Source organism: Oncorhynchus tshawytscha, linkage group LG28 (assembly GCF_018296145.1).
Source record: "Oncorhynchus tshawytscha isolate Ot180627B linkage group LG28, Otsh_v2.0, whole genome shotgun sequence".
Classification (NCBI taxonomy): Eukaryota; Metazoa; Chordata; class Actinopteri; order Salmoniformes; family Salmonidae; genus Oncorhynchus; species Oncorhynchus tshawytscha.
In genome coordinates this window covers 20,138,174-20,162,435 of record NC_056456.1, presented here as the reverse complement: position 1 = coordinate 20,162,435, position 24,262 = coordinate 20,138,174, and the positions used below count along the sequence as shown (strand labels likewise).

Below are 24,262 nucleotides of genomic sequence, written 5' to 3'. Positions count from 1 at the left end.
GGACCTTCGTCCATGATATCTCTGTCTTTTCCTCCTGCGAATGACTGGGATGAGGGCCAGGTCGGGCGGCCAAAGTAAATCCTTCCATCTGACTTGTTTAACCTCTTGGTGTTAGGGGGCAGTATTTTCATTTTTGGAAAAAATGTTCCCGTTTTAAACGGGATATTTTGTCAGGACAAGATGCTAGAATATGCATATAATTGACAGCTTTGGATAGAAAACACTAACGTTTCCAAAACTTTAAAGATATTGTCTGTGAGTATAACAGAACTGATGTTGCAGGCAAAAGCCTGAGAAAAATCCAATCCGGAAGTGCCCCAGGTTTTGAAAGCGCTGCGTTCCAATGACTCCCTATTTAGCTGTGAATGTACCGTCAACAAGCTTACGCTTTCTACGTATTCCCCAAGGTGTCTACAGCATTGTAACGTAGTTTTACGCATTTCTGTTGAAGAATAGCCATAGGCGGCCACATTGCGTAAGTGGTCACATGGTGGCTCCGAGAGAGATTCTCGCGTAAAATACAGAGGTGGCCATTATTCCAATCGGTCCAAGTGAAAAACGAATTGTCCCAACGGATATATTATCGAATAGATATTAGAAAAACACCTTGAGGATGGATTCTAAACAACGTTTGCCATGTTCCTGTCGATGTTATGGAGCTAATTTGGAATATTTTTCAGCGTTGTGTTGACCTCAATTTTGGGCGATTTCTCAGCCAAACGTGAAGAACAAACGGAGCTATTTCGCCTACAAAAATAATCTTTAGGGGGAAAAAATGAACTTTGGCTGTCTACCTGGGAGTGAAAACATCCGAAGTTCATCAAAGGTAAACGATTTAATTTGATTGCTTTTCTGATTTCCGTGACAAGGTTGCCTGCTCCTAGCAAGGCATAATGCTATGCTAGGCTATGATAAACTTACACAAATGCTTGTCTAGCGTTGGCTGTAAAGCATATTTTGAAAATCTGAGATGACAGGGTGATTAACAAAAGGCTAAGCTGTATTCCAATATATTTCACTTGTGATTTTCATGAATAGGAATATTTTCGAGGAAGATTTATGTCCGTCACGGGATGGGGTGTCACTACGGGGTGAGTATTGGCTGCCCTGATATCAAGAAGCTATTTTCAGTCATAAGACACGGTGGCAGAAACATTATGTACGAAATAAGTTACAAATAACACAAAAAAACATACACAATAGCACAATTCGTTACAGAATAATAAAACGGCAGCCATCTCCTTCGGCACCATTATTATGATGAATGAGCTTCTTCGGCTACACATAGCCTCTCTTTTCCAGATGAGCCCGTGCGCAAGCCGCTATTCCTCTTCTCTTGGAGTCCCAAAAGCCTATTTAGATAACTGTCTGCTGCTACTATGAAAATGAGAAAAATCTGTTGTCGAGGACGTTTGCTAGGAAGCCATCAATGTGCATGATATCTAACAAAGTGCAGTGAGGGTAGGAAAAAAATATGAAACGTGGATAATAAAAACAACTTTTTCAAATCCTCCTAGAGGTTCATCCAGATCAGATTTTCTATTTCTTTACACCATTAGAAAGAGCAGATTCTAAGGTTTCTACAAGCAGCTACACAGACATACTTGTATTTGTTTATATATATTTTTTTTTTATCAGGGCTTGGGCTCCGTTTGAAAAAAATCTCTTTTTGCACGCATAACATGCGTTCCACATAGGGTGGGACGGTATCCAGAATTTTCTTATCCTAGATTTATAGTATTACCAGCTTAGTACACAAGGGGGTGCCAAAAAAAACCATTGGGAATCTATTGCCATAATGCTAACAAAATTAGCACAAGTAATAGAGAATTTCCATGGAGGATGCTAGCTAAATAAATATGCTAATGATAGCAAATGAAAATAAATGAATTGCAGGACAAGACAGGCAATCCAGCGTGTAAAGTTTTACATATACAGTGCCTTCGGAAAGTATTCAGACCCCTTGACATTTTCCACATTTTGTTAGGTTACAGCCTTATTCAAAAATGTATGACAATGATGAGGGGGGAGGGGAACCATCTACACACAATACCCCATAAATATTTACAAAGCAGATAAAGGAAATGTTTTGCTAATTTATTAAACATAAAAAAGTATTCAGACCCTTTACTAAGTACTTTGTTGAAGCACCTTTGGCAGCGATTACAGCCTAGAGTCTCCTTAGGTATGACGCTACGTGCTTGGCAAACCTGTATTTAGGGAATTTCTCCCATTCTTCTCTGCAGATCCTCTCAAGCTCTGTCAGGTTAGATGGGGAGCGTTGCTGCATAGATATTTTCAGGTCTCTCCAGAGATGTGGGGATGAACCTGATCGAACATCATGATGCTGCCACCACCATGCTTCAACGTAGGGATTGTGCCAGGTTTCCTCCAGATGTGATGCTTGACATTCAGGCTAAAGAGTTCAATCTTGGTTTCATCAGACCAGAGATGACTATCAGACCATCTTGTTTCTCATGGTCAGAGTCCTTTAGGTGCCTTTTGGCAAACTCCAAGAGGGCTATCATGTGCCTTTTACTGAGGAGTGGCTTCCGTCTGGCCACTCTAGCATAAAGGCCTGATTGGTGGAGTGCTGCAGAGATGTTTGTCCTTCTTGCAGGTTCTCCCATCTCCACAGCGGAACTCTGGAGCTCTGTCAGTGACCATCGGTTTCTTGGTCACCTCCCTGACCAAGGCCCTCCCCCAATTGCTCAGGTTGGCCGGGGAGCCAGCTCTAGGAAGAGTCTTGGTGGTTCCAAACTTCTTCCATTTAAGAATGATGGAGGCCACTGTGTTCTTGGGGACCTTCAATGCTGCAGACATTTTTTGTTACCCTTCCCCAGATCTGTGCCAAAACACAACCCTGTCTCCGAGCTCTACAGACAATTCCTTCGACCTCATGGCTTGGTTTTTGCTCTGACATGCACATGTCAACTGTGGGACCTTATATAGACCGGTGTGTGCCTTTCCAAATCATGTCCAATCAATTGTAAACCTATTTTCACTTTATCATTATTGGGTATTGTGTGTAGAATGCTGAGGATTAATTTTTTTATTCATTATAGAATAAGGTTGCAACACAACAAAATGTGGAAAAAGTCAATGGGTCTGAATACTTTCTGAAGGCAATGTATAGTCAAGAGCTACCGAATGTCATTTTTACTGAGTTTGGACATTTACAAGCGAAAGTGAATGAGATACATTGGGCAAATGAACAAGTGTTGACGCATGCTTGTCTGAAGGAAGAACAGTACTGGCTCTGGAGCAGCATGTGTACACACCGTGTCTGTGTGAAGTCTGGTGTCACTAAGGCATTGGGCCTCCCTGCTTTGCTCGGGAGAAGATGAGGGGGGAGCAGACAGGCAGAGAACAGAGAGGAGAAAAAACAAGGATCAAGCTGCAGTGGCAGCAGTACAGATAACTCCTCCAAAATGCTTCTCAAACACGGCAGAAAGCTCTTCACAATATAATGCACCGTTACCTTATTAATTCAGCCACATACTTAGATAACTAGCAAGTTAAACTTAGGGGTCACATTAACACAGCATTCTTTGTTTTTCACGCATTAAAAAAATATAAAAACACATGTAAGAAATATCTTGCTGCGTTTTATAAATACAGATCTAAAATGCTTCTCATTGTAATTTCAGCTCGGCATCAGACACATTTTATGCTTCAGTTGCACTTCTTTACTCGGATGAGAATTCACAAACTGGCACTGTATCAGCAGACCGGTTCATTCTCGACAATGCAACAATAAGAAAATATAAGAATATGAACACTTTGCCTGTTACTAGGCATAAATAATGCACATGCTGCTGTGAACTGTCCCATGCCGCTCAGGCATTTAACCATCTTCAATTCATTCACAGTAGCCTACAATGACGCAAGTCATTTCTGTTTCATTCACGCATATTAAAAAACAACACACAAGCAACACTGACATTCCCTGCTCTGACATAGTTGACGATGGTATCATGTAACACCATGCAAAAGACTATAACATCATAAAAACTATGTTCAATTACTGTAAACAAGATGCTATATATCCAACCTGGGGTCACTCAGAAAAAAATACTGTTTGTCATCAACCCAGAGGGGGAAAGTAAAACAAAATTAGAGCACCATTGTCATGAAAGGCTATGCGAATTACAGTAGCATTGAACATTAAATGCCATCACATGCATATGCATACAGCATGGCACGGCAGAGGACTTGTGTTAGGGCTCTGTTTGGTGCTCTTATTGTGCTCTTATTGTGATAGGCAGTGACGAAGTTGAATGCCCTGAGGGTAGACTTATTGAGAAAGACAGTAGGTCAGGCCTACACATTCTTAACAAGCTTGCGGATTGGTTGGGCGTTGGCCTGTGGTACTCTGTGAACAGGATTTCAACAGTCTCATGAGTCGCTGTGTTGAAGTCACTCTCCACAGAATAAGGAGAAATTATCTACAGTTAGGTCGTGCAGACTGCGGAAACAACAGATCTTGCTTAAATTAATAGGAGAATCACATTGTAAACAAACTGAGGTTAGCCTGAATGTAACCACATGGGCCCCTGGGTCTTCTCTATCTCTAGGAACACAGACACAGAAAAACAGATTGTAATCTCATCCTAGTCCCAAGGGAGGGAAGTCTGACCTTTTATTGCTTCTGCCAATGGGGGAGGTAGTTTTCAGGAAACAATGAAGCAAAGTTAATTCAAAATGATAAGCATGTAGCCCACCATGATACTGTTGCTCAAATTTGGTCATCCTATATGTCAAAACAGCAAATAAGCCTAACTCTACCTCATTCATAAACAATTATGAATGACAGTGCTAACTATCGTTTCTCACACTGCCTCAGACTCTGGCTCACTGAATGAAATTAACAGAGAATCCACTATTTATAAAAAGATATGTCGCCAGTGTTTTGCAGAGGGGGCACACTGACTGGACTAGGCAAAGAGTACCCCCCCTATTCTCCCTAGTAAGTGGTTCCACCCAAGGTGCATGGAGCAAAGAGATGCCTTGGGAGGACGTTAGATACTGTAGTCCAGTGGTTCTCAAACTGGGGGTCTCAAACATTTTGTGGGGGTCGAGAGTATGAAACAATGGTAAAAATATATATTTCGTACATTTTAATAAGCTACATATACCATTTATATTTGATATGTATACCTTTGCCTATTTGATCGGGTAACTAACATAGGCCTACGGTATTGTACCATGAGATTCGAACCACTCCTTTTAGGGGACCAAAAAGTTTGATAACCACTGCTTTGGTATGGGCCGTATCTTCAGTGGAGGAGTAGAGAGTGTAGGGCAGTGGTCACCAACCTTTGAGTCAAGATCACGGAGTCAAAATTCAAGCCAAAATATAAATAAAAATGTAAGCCTATGCAACATTAAAAACAGTACTGTAGCAATAAGGTTTGTGCAGTAGGCTATAGGACCAATACATTATCACCGCATATGGACTTTGCTTGAATTGCCCTACCAATGCATTGTTGTTCTGACATTTGAGATAGGCTATATGACCACACAATATATTTGTTTTTGTATTACTTGTGAGGCACACCTGTGAGCATACATTTAAAATATTAGCTTTTTATTTGACTGGGCTCATGGTGGTCTCAGTGGAGAGAGAGAGCAGCAGGCTGAGGGTACACCTCTCAGCATCCCTCCACTCTCCCTTTCCTCCACTGACACTGACCAAAAGGGGACACCGTCTTCCAGTTGATGGTTAAACTCAAGTCTCACCACATTATTTCTGCCTCATGCACAAATTCATGTTGTTACTCCTATGAACAGAGAAAGTGACATTTTCCTTGATATTAAAAAAGACCCAAGCTGCTAATAACAACAACTACGCAAGCCTATAGATACACGTTCCTAGTCATTCATTACAGCTGCAGTGCTTATTGTAGCGTGAGTGGAAGAAGGAAAAACGCACATTTTATGACTTATATAGCCTAGGTGTTGAATAAAAAAAGTGTTTACAGTGCTGAGTTAAATATGAACTCACTCAAAAACAGCAGCTCTTTGCTGTATTTGTTGACAGACTCTCCTAAGTTTTGAAATCTCACAATATTAACTTTGCTGTAGCTTTTATTTGTTTACGCCTGCTATGTTACTACAGACAAATCAGAGCAGTCCGATTGGCCAGTGGTAGACCTATAGTGCACTTGATTCAGGCTGCCGGGAAGGCGGATTTGTACTTTCAGACACATGAAATGGTTTTAAAGTCAGAACACTTAGACCTACTCAGCACACAGGGCAGCTTGTATCGGGATCACCTACCGCAAACAGCAGGAGACAAATTTTAAAAAACAGCAACGTAAAGGCTTTATTGTTGGAGGGTTTTTTACCCCAAAAATTGGTGATTGACTATGCCTTGAAGATCAACCGATCGGTTGGTGACCACTGGTGTAGAGTGACACAGTCTTGGATTTGATTTTAACTGCGGGTAATGGGAAGGACTAGCAGGAGGTATGTTTGGAAATTAAGTTGATCAAGCTATGTAGCCTATTAATTCCTTCTTGATGAATAAATAAAGCAAAAAATGTTTTGTTGTTTCTCTGTAATACTAGCCACCAATGTTCCCTGACATTTCACATCTGTTGAGTGCAAACTCATATGTCTGGGAAATTCTTTGCAACTTCCACACTGAGGCTGTACCTGCTTTATGTTACAGTTGTATCAGTGACCAAGTAGGCTCCTGTGGCTATTTGATCATAACGTAGGCCTATAAGAGTGACCTACCATCAAAAACAATGGATGAAATGCATCCCATAACATCTTAACATGGAAATAGTGGATCTGTCATTCAGTAGCAGTCAATGTGTGGTGTTCAATGTAGGCCTATAAAAACCTGTTTATCCACGTGTCCTTCAGACACAGAAGTGACTGAAAATGGTGTTGTGGTGTTTAATGCAAGAAACCACTTTACAAAATAAAATGCATTATTTCCATACCATTATTACAGAGAATCAGACAAATTAGGCTGCACTCCACCTATTGGCAACTTAGCTTATTCAAGCCTGTCTCAAAATACAACACTGCCCCTTTAAGACACAAAAAGTTATTTACCTGACTAGCATTTCAAAGATGTCTAGAAATGTACACATTGTGTGCTCTTCCGGGAAGCAATCACTACCCTAATGCTGACAAATGATATACAACTGGGCTAATAACTCACTAACTAGCAAAGGATATTAACAAAATGTGCAGACGTGGCTTTGATCTCAAAACAAGCACATCTACTCACGACCACAGCTGTAAAGACAGACCCATATATGGCAATGGTCTATTTGCATTTAGGCCTACTGCAGCTCTGATTGGTTATACTGCACCGGTCTGTGTAGAGTACTGGCTGAGTCATGTGTGTCAATCCAATAGAATCCTAATCTGATGCGTTCTGCCTACAACAAAATCTCTCGCATAGTTCATTTTGTTACGATATGTTGCATTGAAAGTGGCTAATATTGCATTGATTCAATCAGAATTTCCACAGTAAAAAGGGAAACATTGATAGGGGATACTCTAGAAAGTTGAGTGAAATTCAATCTCGTGCTTCTCTCCAGTGGGTGAGCTGCCAGGCAGTCTCGGGGCAAGCTAGCCTAACTATCTTTACATATAATTAGGCATAATGATTACAGCTCTAGATTGTAGGAAAAAGCTGTTTCAGACGTTTAAAATAATGGGTGCATGACGCCCTCGAATAGAAACACAGGTTTTATGAGTTTATTGATGTTAAGTTATGACAAAACAAACAAGCCTTTATGGGCTGTATATTTAGTGCATTGCAGGGAGAGAGACCCACGATGCTGTGATACCTGACACTGTCTAAGCAGTCCATTTTGGAAAACTATGTTAATACTGGACGTATTGTGTGGAGACAGCAGTGTGCGAGTACAGGTACTGTAGGCATAAGAACAGAGCGGAGAGCACATGACGTAACACAGATATAATAGCTGGAAATGAGTGAAGTCTTCCTACTGCTGATTACAGCCCAATAATGACAACAGACCAAAGCCTGCCCTTACGTGTTCTGTGTGACTCATACTAGTGTTGCACGTTATATCGAAACTTCAGTACTTCTGATAAAAATAACCAAATAAATAGGTACTAGAATTTGTTAGTTTCGGTACGTCTGCCAAATGGCTCAAGTGATGAAGTCTGTCTATCAGCGCAACCCCTTAATAACGCAAAGAGAAAAGTGCCTGCTCCACTTCCTCATTCATTGCTAGAGCTGTCTGGGCTGCATCGTTAGCTCCCCACCACCCACATGCTGCACAGAAATTTGCACACTTAAACAATACAACATTGCGTGTAGAAATGTTTAAACAGTTCGCAAAACAATGTCCACTCAGGCTAAAACCAGTGGTGTAAATTTCACTGAACAAAAATATAAACGCAACACGTAAAGTGCTGGTCCCCCTCTCAAATGTTGTGCAAAAATGTTTTTACATCCTTGTTAGTGAGCATTTTAGCCTTTGTAAAGATAATCCATGCACTTGACAGGTGTGGCATATTAAGAAGCTGATAAACCAGCATGATCATTACACAAGTGTACCTTGTGCTGGGGACAATAAAAGGCCACTCACACAACACAATGCCACCAATGTCTCAGGTTGAGGGAGACTGCAATTGGCTCTCAACTGGGTGGACCTATGCCTTCCCAGGCTGCGACCCTGCCCAGTCATGTGAAATCCATAGATTAGGAAATAATGACTTTATTTAAATTGACTGATTTCCTTCTAAAAAAACACAGCAAAATCTTTGACATTTTTGCATGTTGAGTTTATATTTTTGTTCCGTATACTTAATAAGTAAAAGTACTTTAAAGTACTACTTAAGTTGTTTTAGGGATATCTGTACTTGACTATTTATATTTTACAACTTTCACTTTAACTCCACTACATTCCTAAATTAATATGTACTTTTTACTCCCATACATTTTCCCTGACACCCAAAATAACTTGTTTCACTTAGAATGCTCAGGCAGGACAGCAATATGGTCCAATTCACACACCTATCAATATAATGTGTTTTCATCCCTACTGCCTCTGATCTGGCAGACTAAACACAAATACATTTGTAAATGATGTCTGTGTGTTTTGAGTGTGTAATTATGCCCTCTGGTTTAATTAATATAAGGAATTAGATGTATAGCATGTACTTTTTACTCAAGTATAACAATTGAGTACTTTTCCACCACTGTACTTAAGTACATTTAAAACCAGATACTTTCAGAAGTAGTATTTTACTGGGTGACATTCACTTTTACATGAGACAATTTCTATCAAGGCATCTTTACTTTTACTCAAGTATGACAATTGAGTGACTTTATAGGCTGAATTATAGGCTAACTTTCATTGATAGCTTACAGCTGAAGAAAAATCAATTCACTAGCCTAGTACTTCGTTTGCAAACCATAACGCAAAATATGCTGACTTCAAAGCTGATTGTCAAAAAACGTTATTAATTAACTTAGTTAACAAAACCTCATTCGCTTCCTCGTCTCCCTCCCCACCCGTCTGGTTTCCACTAGATTCCATATGCCACATTCTGCCTTGCTAATGAAGTAAATACTTTCTTAAAAAGAGACAACGCACACATTTACAAGAGAAGAGACTGCTTCTTATATGCAAATGTTGTTGATCAGTACAATAACATAATATATGTTCTCCTAGCAGTTGCAAATAAAATACATCCAAAATGGAAAGGATTGTTTGTAATCTGTCATCTGTAGCCGCATGAAATCAGCTAAAACAAGCTCAATAACTCAATGCATGTACACACTCCTATTTACATCATGTGCCCCGCCGCGTACCTTCAAAATTATTTGTCAATCGTCATTGACTTGAAAAACACAATTTCCATCATAATTTGTCGCAATAAAGTTATAATCCACCCGTTGAACGGATAAAAATGTAAGATCTTTAGAAAATGTCTCCTATATCTGCCGTTTCCATTACGCGTCGCAATTATTATTTTTTGCGACAATGCTATTGTCTAATAACCTGGGTAAATGGAAACCTGCCTACTGATGTCTAGACAATTGAGACAATCATAGAAAGTACTCATCAGTAAATATTTTTTATAAAGCAACTAGAATTACTAAGGTTTTATAAGAACGGTGTTGTGTGCAAACACTCAAATAGAATCCTACAGTACGAGCTGGCAGTCAGCCTGTGACATTCCAATAAATTAAGGGAAATTTAGAAATTAATTGGGGTGGTCCAAAAAAGGGGAAGGTTGTCAAACTTATTTTAAAAAATTGCTTTGAGGAGGGTTGTGTGTTTTTATTTTATTGGGCACAGGAAAGGGCAGTGAGTTTCTTTTACATTTACCCTTTTGCAGGTTTTACTATATAATTTCTTCCATTCTAGCTACATTTCTTCATCTGCTTTCATGCGCCGCCCCTATATCAAGGTGTTTTGGTACATCCCTTATGCACAACGCTTTTCTGCGCGCTAACTATACCACAGGTCAACATAGTCTACCAGTCTATCCTGCCCTCTATCCACCATTCACAGTGACAATAGTGGTAGGTGGATAATTTGTCCAGATCTGCAATATGCTAACCAATTTTCGAAATAAGTAGAGGGGCCAGGTGTATGAAAGAACAGTGAGACACGCACCTTAAAAAGCTCCCCTATTGAGCTTGCTTGAGGACAATACAATCATCCTACAACACCACATTCCAATGAATAATTGCATTATTATTTTCAAGTGGGTACACAATTCTACTCAAGGCTTTAAACTGCAGTGAAAATGTATACTGAATAACAGCGCACAAGCCCTGTGATTTTAATATTTAATTCCATTTGTATTAGTTGTGGGTCTACTCTCTGCAGTTTATAAGGTCTAGAAAAGCACAGTAGCAGGCTAGTCTGACTATATTTTAAGTTCTAATACTGAGATGTACTGTCTGTTGCGGATCATCATTCTCCCAAGTCGTCCTATAATACAGGGCCTTCAGAAACAATTCACACCTTTTTCTTTTTCAAAATGTTGTGTCACAGCCAGTAGCGGTGGGTGGGTAAAATCACTGGGGAAGCCAGAAAAAAGCCATATTACAACCTAAGTGTTGTGATAATTGCATTGTTTGCTCTATAACCTGTTAGTTCTATAACCTGTTAGTTCATATGCCTCGGCACTGTGATATATAGGCCTAAAGGCTGAGACAATAGTGGGAGAATAAATTCAACCACACCTTTGTTTTATCACAAAACCAGATGGCAAACTCTGTCTGGTTTAGTCCACAAAGCATATTGCATGAAAACAGAGAGTTACATGACCTACAGCATGGTCAAGCAACCTAATGTTTCCGACATTTTCAGACTACTAAACAACTATTGATTTAGAACCACAGAGAGGGAAAGTCGCAAAGAAAACAGGGGCCACTATTCCAGCACCAATTCAACTTCAACATCAAATCACCTTTGCTTAGTCTAATACAGTGATAACTAAAAGATACCAAAAACGATTTCGTCCAATCAACGTAAGCTAAGCATTAGTTCTACTGTGTGTGTGTGTGCAAGTAGATAAATGTTGACTGACCCTACTTGTAGAGAAACGCCAATGCCATCCTCCTCTCATGTTGACGAAACACTGTCATACAGTACACACTTAAATTTCTTTGTATTTTTCGTAGCTGTTTATTTACCACCGCAGATGGAGGCTGGCACTAAGACAGCATTGAACGAGCTGTATTCCGCCATAAGCAAACAAGAAAACACTTACCCAGATGCGGCGCTCCTAGTAGCCGGGGACTTTAATGCAGGGAAACTTAAATAAGTTTTGCCTAATTTCTATCAGCATGTTAATTGTGCAACCAGAGGGGGGAAAACTCTGGACCACCTTTACTCCAAACACAGAGACGAATACAAAGCTCTCCCTACATTTGGCAAATCTTACCATAATTATATCCTCATGATTCCTGCTTACAAGCAGAAATGAAAGCAGGAAGCACAAGTGACTAGATCAAGAAAAGGGAAAAAAAGGTGGTCAGATGAAGCAGATGCTAAGCTACAGGACTGTTTTGCTAGCACAGACTGGAATATGTTCCAGGATTCCTCCGATGGCATTGATGAGAACACCACAGCAGTCATTGGCTTCATCAATAAGTGCATTGATGACGACGTCCGCACAGTGACCGTACGTACATACCCCAACCAGAAGCCATGGATTACAGGCAAAATCCGCACTGAGCTAAGGCTAGAGATGCCGCTTTCAAGGAGCGTGACTAACCCGGAAGCTTATAAGAAATCCTGCTATGTCCTCCAACGAACCATCAAACAGAGTGTCAATACAGGACTAAGATCGAATCGTACTACACCGGCTCCGACGCTCGTTGGATGTGGCAGGGCTTGCAAACCATTATAGACTACAAAGGGAAGCACAGCAGAGAGCTGCCCAGTGACACGAGCCTACCAGAAGAGCTGAACTACTTCTATGCTAGCTTCGAGGCAAATAACACTGAAACATGCATGAGAGCGCAAGCTGTTCCGGAAGACCTTTTAAACAGGTCAACATTCACAAGGCCTCAGGGCCAGGCGGATTACCAGGACGTGTACTGCCAGCATGCGCTCACCAACTGGCAAGTGTCTTCACTGACATTTTCAACCATTCCCTGTCCAAGTCTGTAATAACATGTTTTAAGCACACCACCATAGTGCCTGTGCCCAAGAACACTAAGGTAACCTGCCTAAATGACTACCAACCCATAGCGCTCACATCTGCAGCCATGAAGTGCTTTGAAAGGCTGGTCATGGCTCACATCAACACAATTATACCAGAAACCCTAGACCCACTCCAATTTGCATACCACCCTAACAGATCCACAAATGGTGCAATCTCTATTGCACTCCACACTGCCCTTTTCCAACTGGACAAAAGGAACACCTATGTGAGAATGCTATTCATTGACTACAGCTCAGCATTCAACACCATAGTGCCCTCAAAGCGCATAACTAAGCTAAGGACCTGGGAATAAACACCTCCCTCTACAACTCGACCTGACGGGCCGCCCCCAGGTGGTAAGGGTAGGTAACAATACATCCGCCATGCTGATCCTCAACATGCCCCTCAAGGGTGCGTGCTCTGTCCCCTCCTGTACTCCCTGTTCACTCATGACTGCACGGCCAGGTACGACTCCAACACCATCATTAAGTTTGCAGATGACTCAAGTGGTAGGCCTGATCACCGACAATGACGAGACCTCCCAATAGGAGTTCAGAGACCTGGCCAAGTGGTGCCAGGACAACAACCTCTCAATCAATGTGATCAAGACAAAGGAGATGTTTGTGGACTACAGGAAAAGGAGGACCAAGCACCCCTCCATTCTCATCGACGGGGCTGTAGTGGAGTAGGTTGAGAGCTTCAAGTTCCTTGGTGTTCACATCACCAACAAACAAACATGGTCCAAGCACAACAAGACAGTCGTGAAGGGGGCACGACAAAACCTATTCCCCCTCAGGAGACTGAAAAGATTTGGCATGGGTCCTCAGATCCTCAAAAGGTTCTACAGCTGCACCATCGAGAGCAACCTGACCGGTTGCATCACTGCCTGTTATGGCACCTGCTCGGACTGAGACCGCAAGGCACAACAGAGTGTAGTGCGCAAGGCCCAGTACATCACGGGGCCAAGCTTCCTGCCATCCAGGTCCTCCATACCAGGCGGTGTCAGAGGAAGGCCCTAAAAATTGTCAAAGACTCCAGCCTCCCTAGTCATAGACTGTTCGCACTGCTACTGCACGGCAAGCGGTACCGGAGCGCCAAGTCTAGATCCAAGAGGCTTCTAAACAGCTTCTACCCCCAAGCCATAAGGCTCTTGAATATAAAATCAAATGGCTACCCAGACTATTTGTAATGCCCCCCCCCCTCTTCATTCACATTGCCGCTACTACTCTCTGTTATTATCTTTGCATAGTCACTAATAACTACCTCAACTAACTGGTGTCCCCGCACATCGACTCTGTACCGGTACACCCCTGTATATAGTCTCGCTATTGTTATTTTACTGCTGCTCTTTAATTACTTGTTATTTTTATTTCTTATTCTTAGCCATATTTTTTTAACTGTATTGTTGGTTAGGGACTCGTAAGTAAGCATTATAACATCTGATTTGATTATATTTGTTATCCTGGGCTACCTTGCTAAAATGCTTGCTCGTTAGACTAACTTCCCTTCATGGGCAGCGTTAGCTAGTTAACATTAGCCTTCTACATATTGAACTTCCATCCTCTCGGGCCAGGGGCTCAACAATGTATGTATGAATGAATGGAATAGAATCGCAGTTATAATCACTGGCCAATACAGAGAATGAAGTAAAACCAAGTCCAAATCCATATCTCCATCCATGACTAATTTAGTAAAGGGACCACTTTAGCTAGTCAGCTAGCCACTGGAGGACACTAACACAATGAGATGCAACAATTCAAGTGTTCTCGGTCAATGACGTATGTTCTCAGTGTAATTTGATAGGAGTGATACCAAAATCCAAGCTGGCTTCCCCTGACATTTTTTTGGGGTGCACCAGGACCATTCACTGTTGATCTCATATTGGTTAATTTGTTATACTTGATAGAAAGGAGACCAAATGCTTGCTGGCTTCCCTTGCATTCCATTCAATGCTACGGGCGGAAACAAAGTCATAGTTGTTTGGACCAGACAGCATCAGATAGACGGCCTACACGTAGAGAGACAGAGGGGTGCTGTCACGCTCACTCGGATGCTTTCTCCGGTGAGATACAGTCAGCCACTTGCGAATTAAAGGAAAACTATGAAACACCGAGAGACGAAAGATAAAATCATTTTTTTGTTGAAGCCTGGCATCCCTTGGCATCCATGAATAAACCCCACTAGTTACAGACTTAATCAATTTCAAATTAAATTGAGTTTGTCACTGGCCAACACACAATACCCCATAATGTGGAATAATGTTTTTTTATAAAAAATGAAAAGCTAAAATGTCTTGAGCCAATAAGTATTCAACCCCTTTGTTATGGGAAAAATGTGCTTAACAAATCACATAATAAATTGCATGGACTCACTGTGTGTGTAACGGTTTTCTAGTGGTGATGAAGGAGAGTCGGACCAAACTGCAGCGTGTCGATTGAGATTCATGTTTAATCAAACAAAGAAACACGAACACTACACAAAACAATAAACGTAATCGAAACCGAAACAGCCTATCTAGTGCAAACTAACCGAGAGTACACATAGGACACTAAGGACGATCACCCACGACAAACTCAAAGAATATGGCTGCCTAAATATGGTTCCCAATCAGAGACAACGATAAGCACCTGCCTCTGATTGAGAACCACTCCAGACAGCCATAGACCTTGCTAGATAACCCACTAAGCTACAATCCCAATACCACCACCAAAACCCCAAGACAAACACACCACAATTACAAAAACCCCATGCCACACCCTGGCCTGACCAAATACATAAAGATAAACACAAAATACTTTGACCAGGGCGTGACAGTGTGCAATAGTGTTTAACATGATTTTTTTTAGTGATGCACCAATATTAGATTTTTGTCCTAATCTGATATCCGATATTTTCTTTGCCAAAAAAAAAACGATATCGATAACCGATATTTAAATTTTTAGCAGCCTTTTAAGCATTCTAGTACAGTTAAATAGTTAAACACACACACAGCAGTCTACGGCACTGCATATCAATGCAAGAGGCGTAACTACAGTCCCTGGTTCAAATCCAGGCAGTATCACAAAACCTATTTCTTTTCACTTACTTGCTGTGCTGTTTCATTGTTCATTTGTTCAGTCGTTTCATTCTCAACCAGGATTTCTATGGAACGCCGTTTGGGTCTTTGCGTGTCAAATAACACTATTTGACGTGTCAAATAAGCTTGTTGACCAATCAGGACCTGAATATGACTGCGCGTCACATAATAATTCAACGCTTTAATTACATTTTTTACATAGTTATTAGACATTGATTACTCGATCACTCGTATATGTCACAACGATTCATCAATACATATGCTGATGCTGGTAAAGTTGTCTCGCGCACCTACAGTGCTGGTCATTAAAAAAAAACTAGCTAGCTCATGGATGCAAACAATGTTCTTCCCCAAAAACATAGCAAAACGACAATCAGTTTCAGTAGCTATAGTTAGCTAGCTAACTATATAGCTAGGTGTCATCATCTAAAATAACCCTAATTTATAAGACAGTTCTAATTTGATTAATGGTGGTCAGATCCATCTATGTGAAGCTTGCCACAATAAGGATTAGCCACAATAGTGGACTTTGCGGTTAGCCTTCAAATTAAAACTATGGCATAATTCTACTATTTGTATTCACTTGCATAACTGTCAATGGCATACTTTTATTTTGAACGCAAACCGCAAATTCCACTATTGTGCCCAATCCTTATTGTGTCTAGATTCACAATACATAACCCGGTCTCGTCGAGCTTCACTAGCCAGATGAAGCTGGCTGGCTGCTTATAACATAAGCTTTGGGCAACAGAGTTAAGTTGCTGGCTAGCTATTTTTTTCATGAACTAAAGTTCAATTTCAGTAGGCGAGCAACAAGCTGTAACCTAGCTAATATTTACTCACAAGGATTCCTAAATCATTGCTAAGATGACCAGTTTCTACTGGTCATTGTTTTCAGGGTGGTTGTATTGGTGCTAGCTAGGTACCAAGCTAAAGCTAGCTACCCCAGAAGTTTAGGTCAAACAAATGATGCTTTATTACCAATGCGGTATTGTAAACATATCGTTCGTGGCCGGTGTTTGCAGACTTTTCTGTACAGCTTTGACAGTGCTACTGTATCTTTTTTGACACACAAAGACTCAAACGGTGTTCCATAGTAGGCATGTCGTGAAGCTAATAGCAGTGATGCTATTACTGTGTAACTCCGATAGGGCAACATCTGAAAAAACTAGTGTGTACCGGTGCGCACATGTGTACTGGTGCCCATCATCCACGACAGAGAACGGTTGATTGTCAAGGGCAATGAATTCCATTACCTTGGATTTAATGGATTTTGCCTTGTCTCGCTGCTCAATCCACACAGCAGACATTGTGGGCTAGGTTAGGAATGCTGTGTCAGAAGTGTAGCGCAACATTTTATGTGGCGTCATTACGTCATGTACCTATGCTATATAGGTACAGTGGGGCAAAAAAGTATTTAGTCAGCCACCAATTGTGCAAGTTCACGTTCCGTTAACCTGTCCTAGACAGGTTAAACTAGTAATATCATCAACCATGTGTAGTTATCTAGCTTTTCCTGCGTTGCATATAATCAATGCGGTGCCTGTTAATTTCTCATCGAATCACAGCCTACTTCGCCAAACGAGTGATGACTTAACAAGCACATTAGCGAAAAAAAAGCACTGTCGTTGCACCAATGTGTACCTAACCATAAACATCAATGCCTTTCTTCAAAATCAATACACAAGTATATATTTTTAAACTTGCATACTTAGATAATATTGCCTGCTAATATGCATTTCTTTTAACTAGGGAAATTGTGCCACTTCTCTTGCGTTCCGTGCAAGCAGTCAGGGCATATGTAGCAGTTTGGGCCGCCTGGCTCGTTGCGAACTGTGTGAAGACCATTTATTCCTAACAAAGACCGTAATTAATTTGCCAGAATTGTACATAATTATGACATAACATTGAAGGTTGTGCAATGCAACAGAAATATTTAGACTTAGGAATGCCACCCGTTAGATAAAATGCGGAACGGTTCCGTATTTCACTGAAAGAATAAGCAAGGAACTTAAACATTTGCTTTTTTACATGGCACATATTGCACTTTTACTTTCTTCTCCAACACTTTGCATTATTTAAACCAAATTGAACATGTTTCATTATTTGAGGCTAAATTGATTTTGATGTATTATATTAAGTTAAAATAAGTTTTCATTCAGTAGTTGTAATTGTCATTATTACAAATTAATAAATTAATTCTAAAATGTAAACATTTTTAAATAATAATTTATTATTTTTTTATTCCTCCAATAATCAATATCGGCATTGAAAAATTATAATCGGTCGACCTCTAATAGAAAACACTCTAAAGTTTCCAAAACTGTTAAAATAATGTCTGTGAGTATAACAGAACTTATATGGCAGGTGAAAACCCAAGGACAATCCATCCAGAATTTTTTTTCCAGGTCACCACTGATTAGAATGGCTGGGAACGGGAATATAAAAGGAAGACCTCCCAGATTGCAGTTTCTATGGCTTCCACTAGATGTCAGGCTTTAGAAAGAGTTTCATGCTTGTTTTTTGAAAAATGAGCTAGAATTTGTAGTTTTTCTGAGTGGCTCCCATTTTGGCTGTAGTGTTTGTTTCGTTTGCCGGTGAGGGCGTGCATCGGGCATGCTTCGTTATTTATCTCCGGTATAATGGTCTCCGGTATTCTCCGTCTTAAATTTGATTGTTTATTTACATATTAGGGTACCTGAGAATTGATTAGGAACATTGTTTGATATGTTTGGAAGAAGTTTATTGGTAACTTACGGGATTCATTTGTATGCATTTTGAACGAGGGAAACCGGTGGATTAAAGAAGAACTTATCAAACAAAAGGACCATTTGTTATGTAGCTGGGACCCTTGTGATTGCAACCAGATGAAGATCTTCAAAGGTAAGAGATTATTTTTTTTGCTATTTCTGACTTATGTGACGCCTCTGCTTGGTTGGATAATGTATGTAATGCTTGTGTGCGGGGCGCTGTCCTCAGATAATCGCATGGTGTGCTTTTGCTGTAAAGCCTTTTTTAAATCTGACAAAGCGGCTGGATCAACAAGAAGTTAAGCTTTTAAAATTATGCATGACACTTGAATTTTCATGGATCTTTAATATTGCGATTTCTGTAATTTGAATTTCACGCACTGCAATTTCACCGGATGTTGTCGAGGTGGGACGCTAGCGTCCCAATGATCCGTAAGAAGTTAAGAAGTAAAGAAATTACACAAATTAACGTTTAACTTCTTGTAACTAGGGGGCATTATTTTCATTTTTGGAAAAATAACGTTCCCAGAGTAAACGGGCTATTTTGTCAGGACAAGATGCTAGAATATGCATACAATTGACAGCCTAGGATAGAAAACACTCTAAAGTTTCCAAAACTGTAAAAATATTGTCTGTGAGTATAACAGAACTGACATTGCAGGCGAAAGCCTGAGAAAAATCCAATCCGGGCGTGACTCATGTTTTGAAAGCTCTGCGTTCCGATGTGTCCCTATTGAGCAGTGAATGGGCTATCAACCAGATTCCTTTTTCTAAGCATTCCCCAAGGTGTCTACAGCATTTTGACGTAGTTTCACGCATTTATGTTGAAGAATGAGCGTAAGCGACTATATTGCGTAAGTGGTCACCTGATGGCTCTGAGTGATTCTTGCGTAAAATACAGAGGTAGCCATTTTTCCTCTCAGTTCTACTGAAAAGCCAACTGTCCCAGTTGATATATTATCGAATATATATTTGAAAAACACCTTGAGGATTGATTGTAAACAACATTTGCCATGTTTCTGTCGATATTATGGAGCTAATTTGGAATATTTTTCGGTGTTTTCGTGACCGCAATTTCCGGTCGATTTCTCAGCCAAAGGTGAAGAACAAACGGAGCTATTCCTCCTACAAAAATAATATTTGGGGGAAAAAAGAACATTCGCTATCTAACTGGGAGTCTCGTGATTGAAAACATCCGAAGCTCATCAAAGGTAAACGATTTAATTTGATTGCTTTTCTGATTTTCGTGACCAAGTTGCCTACTGCTATCTGGACATAATGCTATGCTAGGCTATCGATAAACTTACACAAATGCTTGTCTTGCTTTGGCTGTGAAGCATATTTTCAAAATCTGAGATGACAGGGTGATTAACAAAAGGCTAAGCTGTGTTTCAATATATTTCACTTGTGATTTCATGAATATGAATATTTTCAAAAAGCCTTGAATGTGTAGGTGTTCTAAAACTTTTGAACGGTTGTATATATATATATATATATATATATATATTTTATTTTTATTTATTATTTACTTGGCGGCCCGAATCTGCCTCCGCCCACCCAAAAAAAAAAAAAAAAAATTAAAATAAACAAATACTCCACTAGAATATACACAGCAAAGTAAGTACGTGGGACCATTCTAGCCAATGAGAAGGCAGATACATGTGTGTACAACAGGCACAACTGGGTAATTTTTCTCAAAATTGCCAGAAAGCAACGTGCATCCACTTATATCAGTACATTTCTAACAACCTAAACATATATTAGATTAAATAAGCCATAGACCTCCATACAAAATAGGTATGGAGCATATCTCACGGGACAGATTTTGGGCAGAGTGAATCCTCTTGTGTCACCTCTTCCTCTCTGCCCTAACCCATTTTAACTACCAAAATAAAAGGAAACAATTGAGTAAATTAGGGACAAAAAGTGTATTGATAGCTGGTGTTTCCACACAGGTGTGGTTCCTTAGTTGATTAAGCAATTCAAATAAAATGGTATTTGTCACATGCGCCAAATACAACGGGTGTAGTGAAATGCTTACTCATGAGCCCTTAACCAACAATGCAGAGTCTTTAAAAAGTCAGGAATATTTGCTAAACTAAAGGAAACATAGTAACACAAAATTACAATAACGAGGCTATATACAGGAGGTACCAAGTCTATGTGCAGGGGTATGTACGGGGGTTAGTTGTGGTAATTGAGGTAATATGTAGGTAAAGTGACTATGTATAGATAATAAACAGAGAGTAGCAGCAGCGTATGTGAAGAGTGTGAAGGAATTTATGTGTGTGTGTGTGGAGTCAATATGCATGTGCGTTTGTTGGAGTGTGAGGGTAGTCCAGTGAGTGTACATCAACCTTGTGCAAGAGTGGCTTAAGACAGTGTTTTCCATCACCATCAACAAATCACCAAATGATGGAATTTCCCTCCAATAGAGTTCCAGACACTTGTAGAATCTATGCCATGCAAAAGGTTAATTGAAGCTGTGCTGGCAGCTCGTGTGTCACGCCCTGGTCAAAGTATTTTGTGTTTATCTTTATGTATTTGGTCAGGCCAGGGTGTGGCATGGGGTTTTTGTAATTGTGGTGTGTTTGTCTTGGGGTTTTGGTGGTGGTATTGGGATTGTAGCTTAGTGGGTTATCTAGCAAAGTCTATGGCTGTCTGGAATGGTTCTCAATCAGAGGCAGGTGCTTATCGTTGTCTCTGATTGGGAACCATATTTAGGCAGCCATATTCTTTGAGTTTGTTGTGGGTGATTGTCCTTAGTGTCCTATGTGTACTCTCGGTTAGTTTGCACTAGATAGGCTGTTTCGGTTACGTTTATTGTTTTGTGTTTCTTTATTTGATTAAACATGAATCTCAATCGACACGCTGCAGTTTGGTCCGACTCTCCTTCATCACCACTAGAAAACCGTTACATCGTGGTGGCCCAACGCCCTATTAAGACACTATGTTGGTGATTCCTTTATTTGGGAAGTTACCGACATCTCCCTTCCAACACAGAACAATGGAGTTCTACTGATTCACAGCAAGTTAATACTTGACAGAGGAAAGGCATTATTGCAGTGACTGCCACTGTGAAACGCAGAGCTGAGAAACCTTTAAAAAGGTAATACTATACATATTGATTTCACATTAATCATGGTCCTAACACATGGAGGGAGAGCAACAGGGAGAAAGATTGTGTTACACTGAGGGCAAGCTATTGAATGAGTTGAGTGAATTAAAGAGAGACAGACAGAAAGAGACAAACACGGCCTGGTGCAGCAATGGTACCGAGAGAGGCTCGAACACATGCGTGCTCCTTTGCCAATATCGATTGCTGCTTTTATCAATTTTCATAATTTGAACATGCGAGTTGTTATAGGTTATCATATTAGAGGTTCTTTGAAATACAAGACTTTTGGTACACATTAAAAAGTTGCACTATGCAGAAATTTCTCCGCCATTTTCTGGATGCTAAAACTAACAGTTTGCCTAATTTCAGTTTGTGACATAAATAAGCTAGCATAGTGTAGAGAATCACTGAAATATATTTTCCATATCAAAAAATATTGGATTTTCTGGTCTACAAACCCAAAAGTAAAAGACAAACTTAAGGGAAGCATAGAAAGTGCAAATAGAACAGATCTACCACTTCTTAGACTTGCATTCAAGTAGAATGATAGATCTATAACTCACATTTGTATGTAAATTTGGTAGGGTTGCCCATAAAGTTACATATTGCCACAAAGACATGCCTAAACAACCAATGCATGCATGCAGGCCTAAAAAGCTGGTTTACTGTTCAAGAGGAGGCTATATGGAATCATATGTATTTTTATGGTTGTGTAAAGGTCGAGGATGTCGGGACAGTAGCACTCGGTCTTAAATCGGTGGATATCAAATATAGACTGTAATGATGAGATTGTAAAACTACTGGAGTATAACAGTGTGCCGTTTTCTGTCGATTTATACAGCTTGTCGTAAGGGAGATCCAAGGCAGGTTGGACTTACTTGCACACAGGGAAGGACAAGAAATCTGTTCATAATACAGAATCAGTGGGCAGTTAAGAGTAATTTTATTACCATGTGTACTCAACAAATCTGGATCGATGACAACAACCACATGTTAATGCAAGGTGTAAGCACAGCTTCTGTCTCCTTTGTGGAGGCAGTAAAAAGGGTAGAAAGAACAGAAGATCCGATGTCAGTGAATAACAATGGAACTACACAGTAACATGCACCAATGCCTGCATGTCACCAGCAAGATTCAGACATTCTTAATTTGAAGAAAGTGGCCTTTGTGACATGTATTTATCAATGGTGATAAACGGAACTGCACTTTTCTCTTGTACATTTTTTTGTATCCCCATTCAGTTGGTGGCGGCAATACTTTTTTCGTCAACTTCGGCATAAAACCCAAAGAAGAGTGAGATTGAATTTAGAGAGAGAGAGAGAAAGAGAAATGGAGGCAAGGAAAATCTCAGGAAGCCCTCGCTTGTTTTTGTTTCTCAGAAGTTGCAAAAAGTTCACTCGTCTTAAAAAATATATATATTTCAACCCCTTAGACAGGAGAAAAATAAACAAACAAAGCAATATCATATTTATGTACGTTATGTGCTAGGGTAAACGTAAAGTGAACATGTTCAGCTGTTCTACAGAAGCTGCTTCACTTGTCTGAGCCTGTCCTGACAACGTCAACAGTGTGCCCTCACCTGAATAGGGTCGTCGTGGAGTAATATCTTCCTCCCTAAACACAAGTTCGAGACTTGACTTCCCGGCCCCGCCATCCTCCACAGGGACCACAGTGAAGTTGGTGGGCATTTTATCCCCTCACTGCATTGACTCTAGCCTGAGAAAATCAACGTCCTTAGTCCCGCTCAACATCTCAAGGCACAGTTCGATGTGTTCTCTCCTGTTACGTCTCTCTCATCTCTATCGCTTAGATTCTGCCCCCATGTGACCAGGCGTTCTCCAAATAAGGAGTGTTTCTGCAACTCCTCCCTCAGGAAAAAGTCCTCTTACACTCAACTTCCCTCTCTAAACTATAGTCCCGACAGACAAGATTCCTAATTTTACAACCGGCACCTCCTGAAAATATTTCCCTTCCTTTAATGAAAAGAGCTCTCTGTCTGTATTTATGCTATCTCTATGTTTCCATCTACTTGTCGATTTTTAGAACGTTGCCAAGAAAAATAAATACGACATTGCATGCTACTTTGCGTTGCAATGTAACTATTGTTGATAACAAAAACAGATGCACGTGTTGACGTCACATCCCCCCTCAAAAAAAAAAAAAAACTTCTCAAAAACCAACAGTAGCTAGGTTTCCATCCAATTGGCGACACATTTTTATGTTTATATTCTGAAATCTGCATAAAGGAAATATGCGCATTTTCCCACCAGTAGTGTAGTTCCACCAAATGGACTTGTTGCCAATACAAATCAGCGCGGGATGACGTGTTACACAAAATGTAATTGTTCGCTTAAATTTTAGTGTACCCCAATAAAAATCGAAAGTGTAATGTGTGTCCATCGCATTTTCAACGCTAACGATAGTTTGTCACTCCCCAAAAACTGTTGTGTTAAATAGCAAAGGTGTCTACTCTGGCCTTGGCACATGCTCTAGCCAACAAGCTCACGGATAGCCTACATGTGCTGGTAGGCTACATGAGGTCATGATTATTATAATTATCCAAATGTATTTGATCTGTAGCCTAATAAACTGAAAACTGAATCACCACGGGAATTCCAAGTTTAGAAAGTCAGGACAATCCTTGTC

General features: G+C 40.3%; 1 protein-coding gene across 2 annotated transcripts in view; it reads right to left on the bottom strand.

Moving 5' to 3' along the window:
* The window catches only part of LOC112226878 (solute carrier family 12 member 7), an 84,621-nt gene extending 60,935 nt beyond the window's left edge, over positions 1–23,686 (bottom strand). The window contains exon 1 of one of the 2 annotated variants that reach the window (XM_024391522.2): positions 23,196–23,686. In XM_024391522.2, the coding sequence (XP_024247290.1) occupies positions 23,196–23,304 (109 nt within the window). In that variant the 5' untranslated portion in view covers positions 23,305–23,686. The remainder of the gene's footprint in view (positions 1–23,195) is intronic. The other variant, XM_024391521.2, reaches the window with a different exon arrangement.
* Between the last annotated feature and the right edge of the window lie 576 nt (positions 23,687–24,262).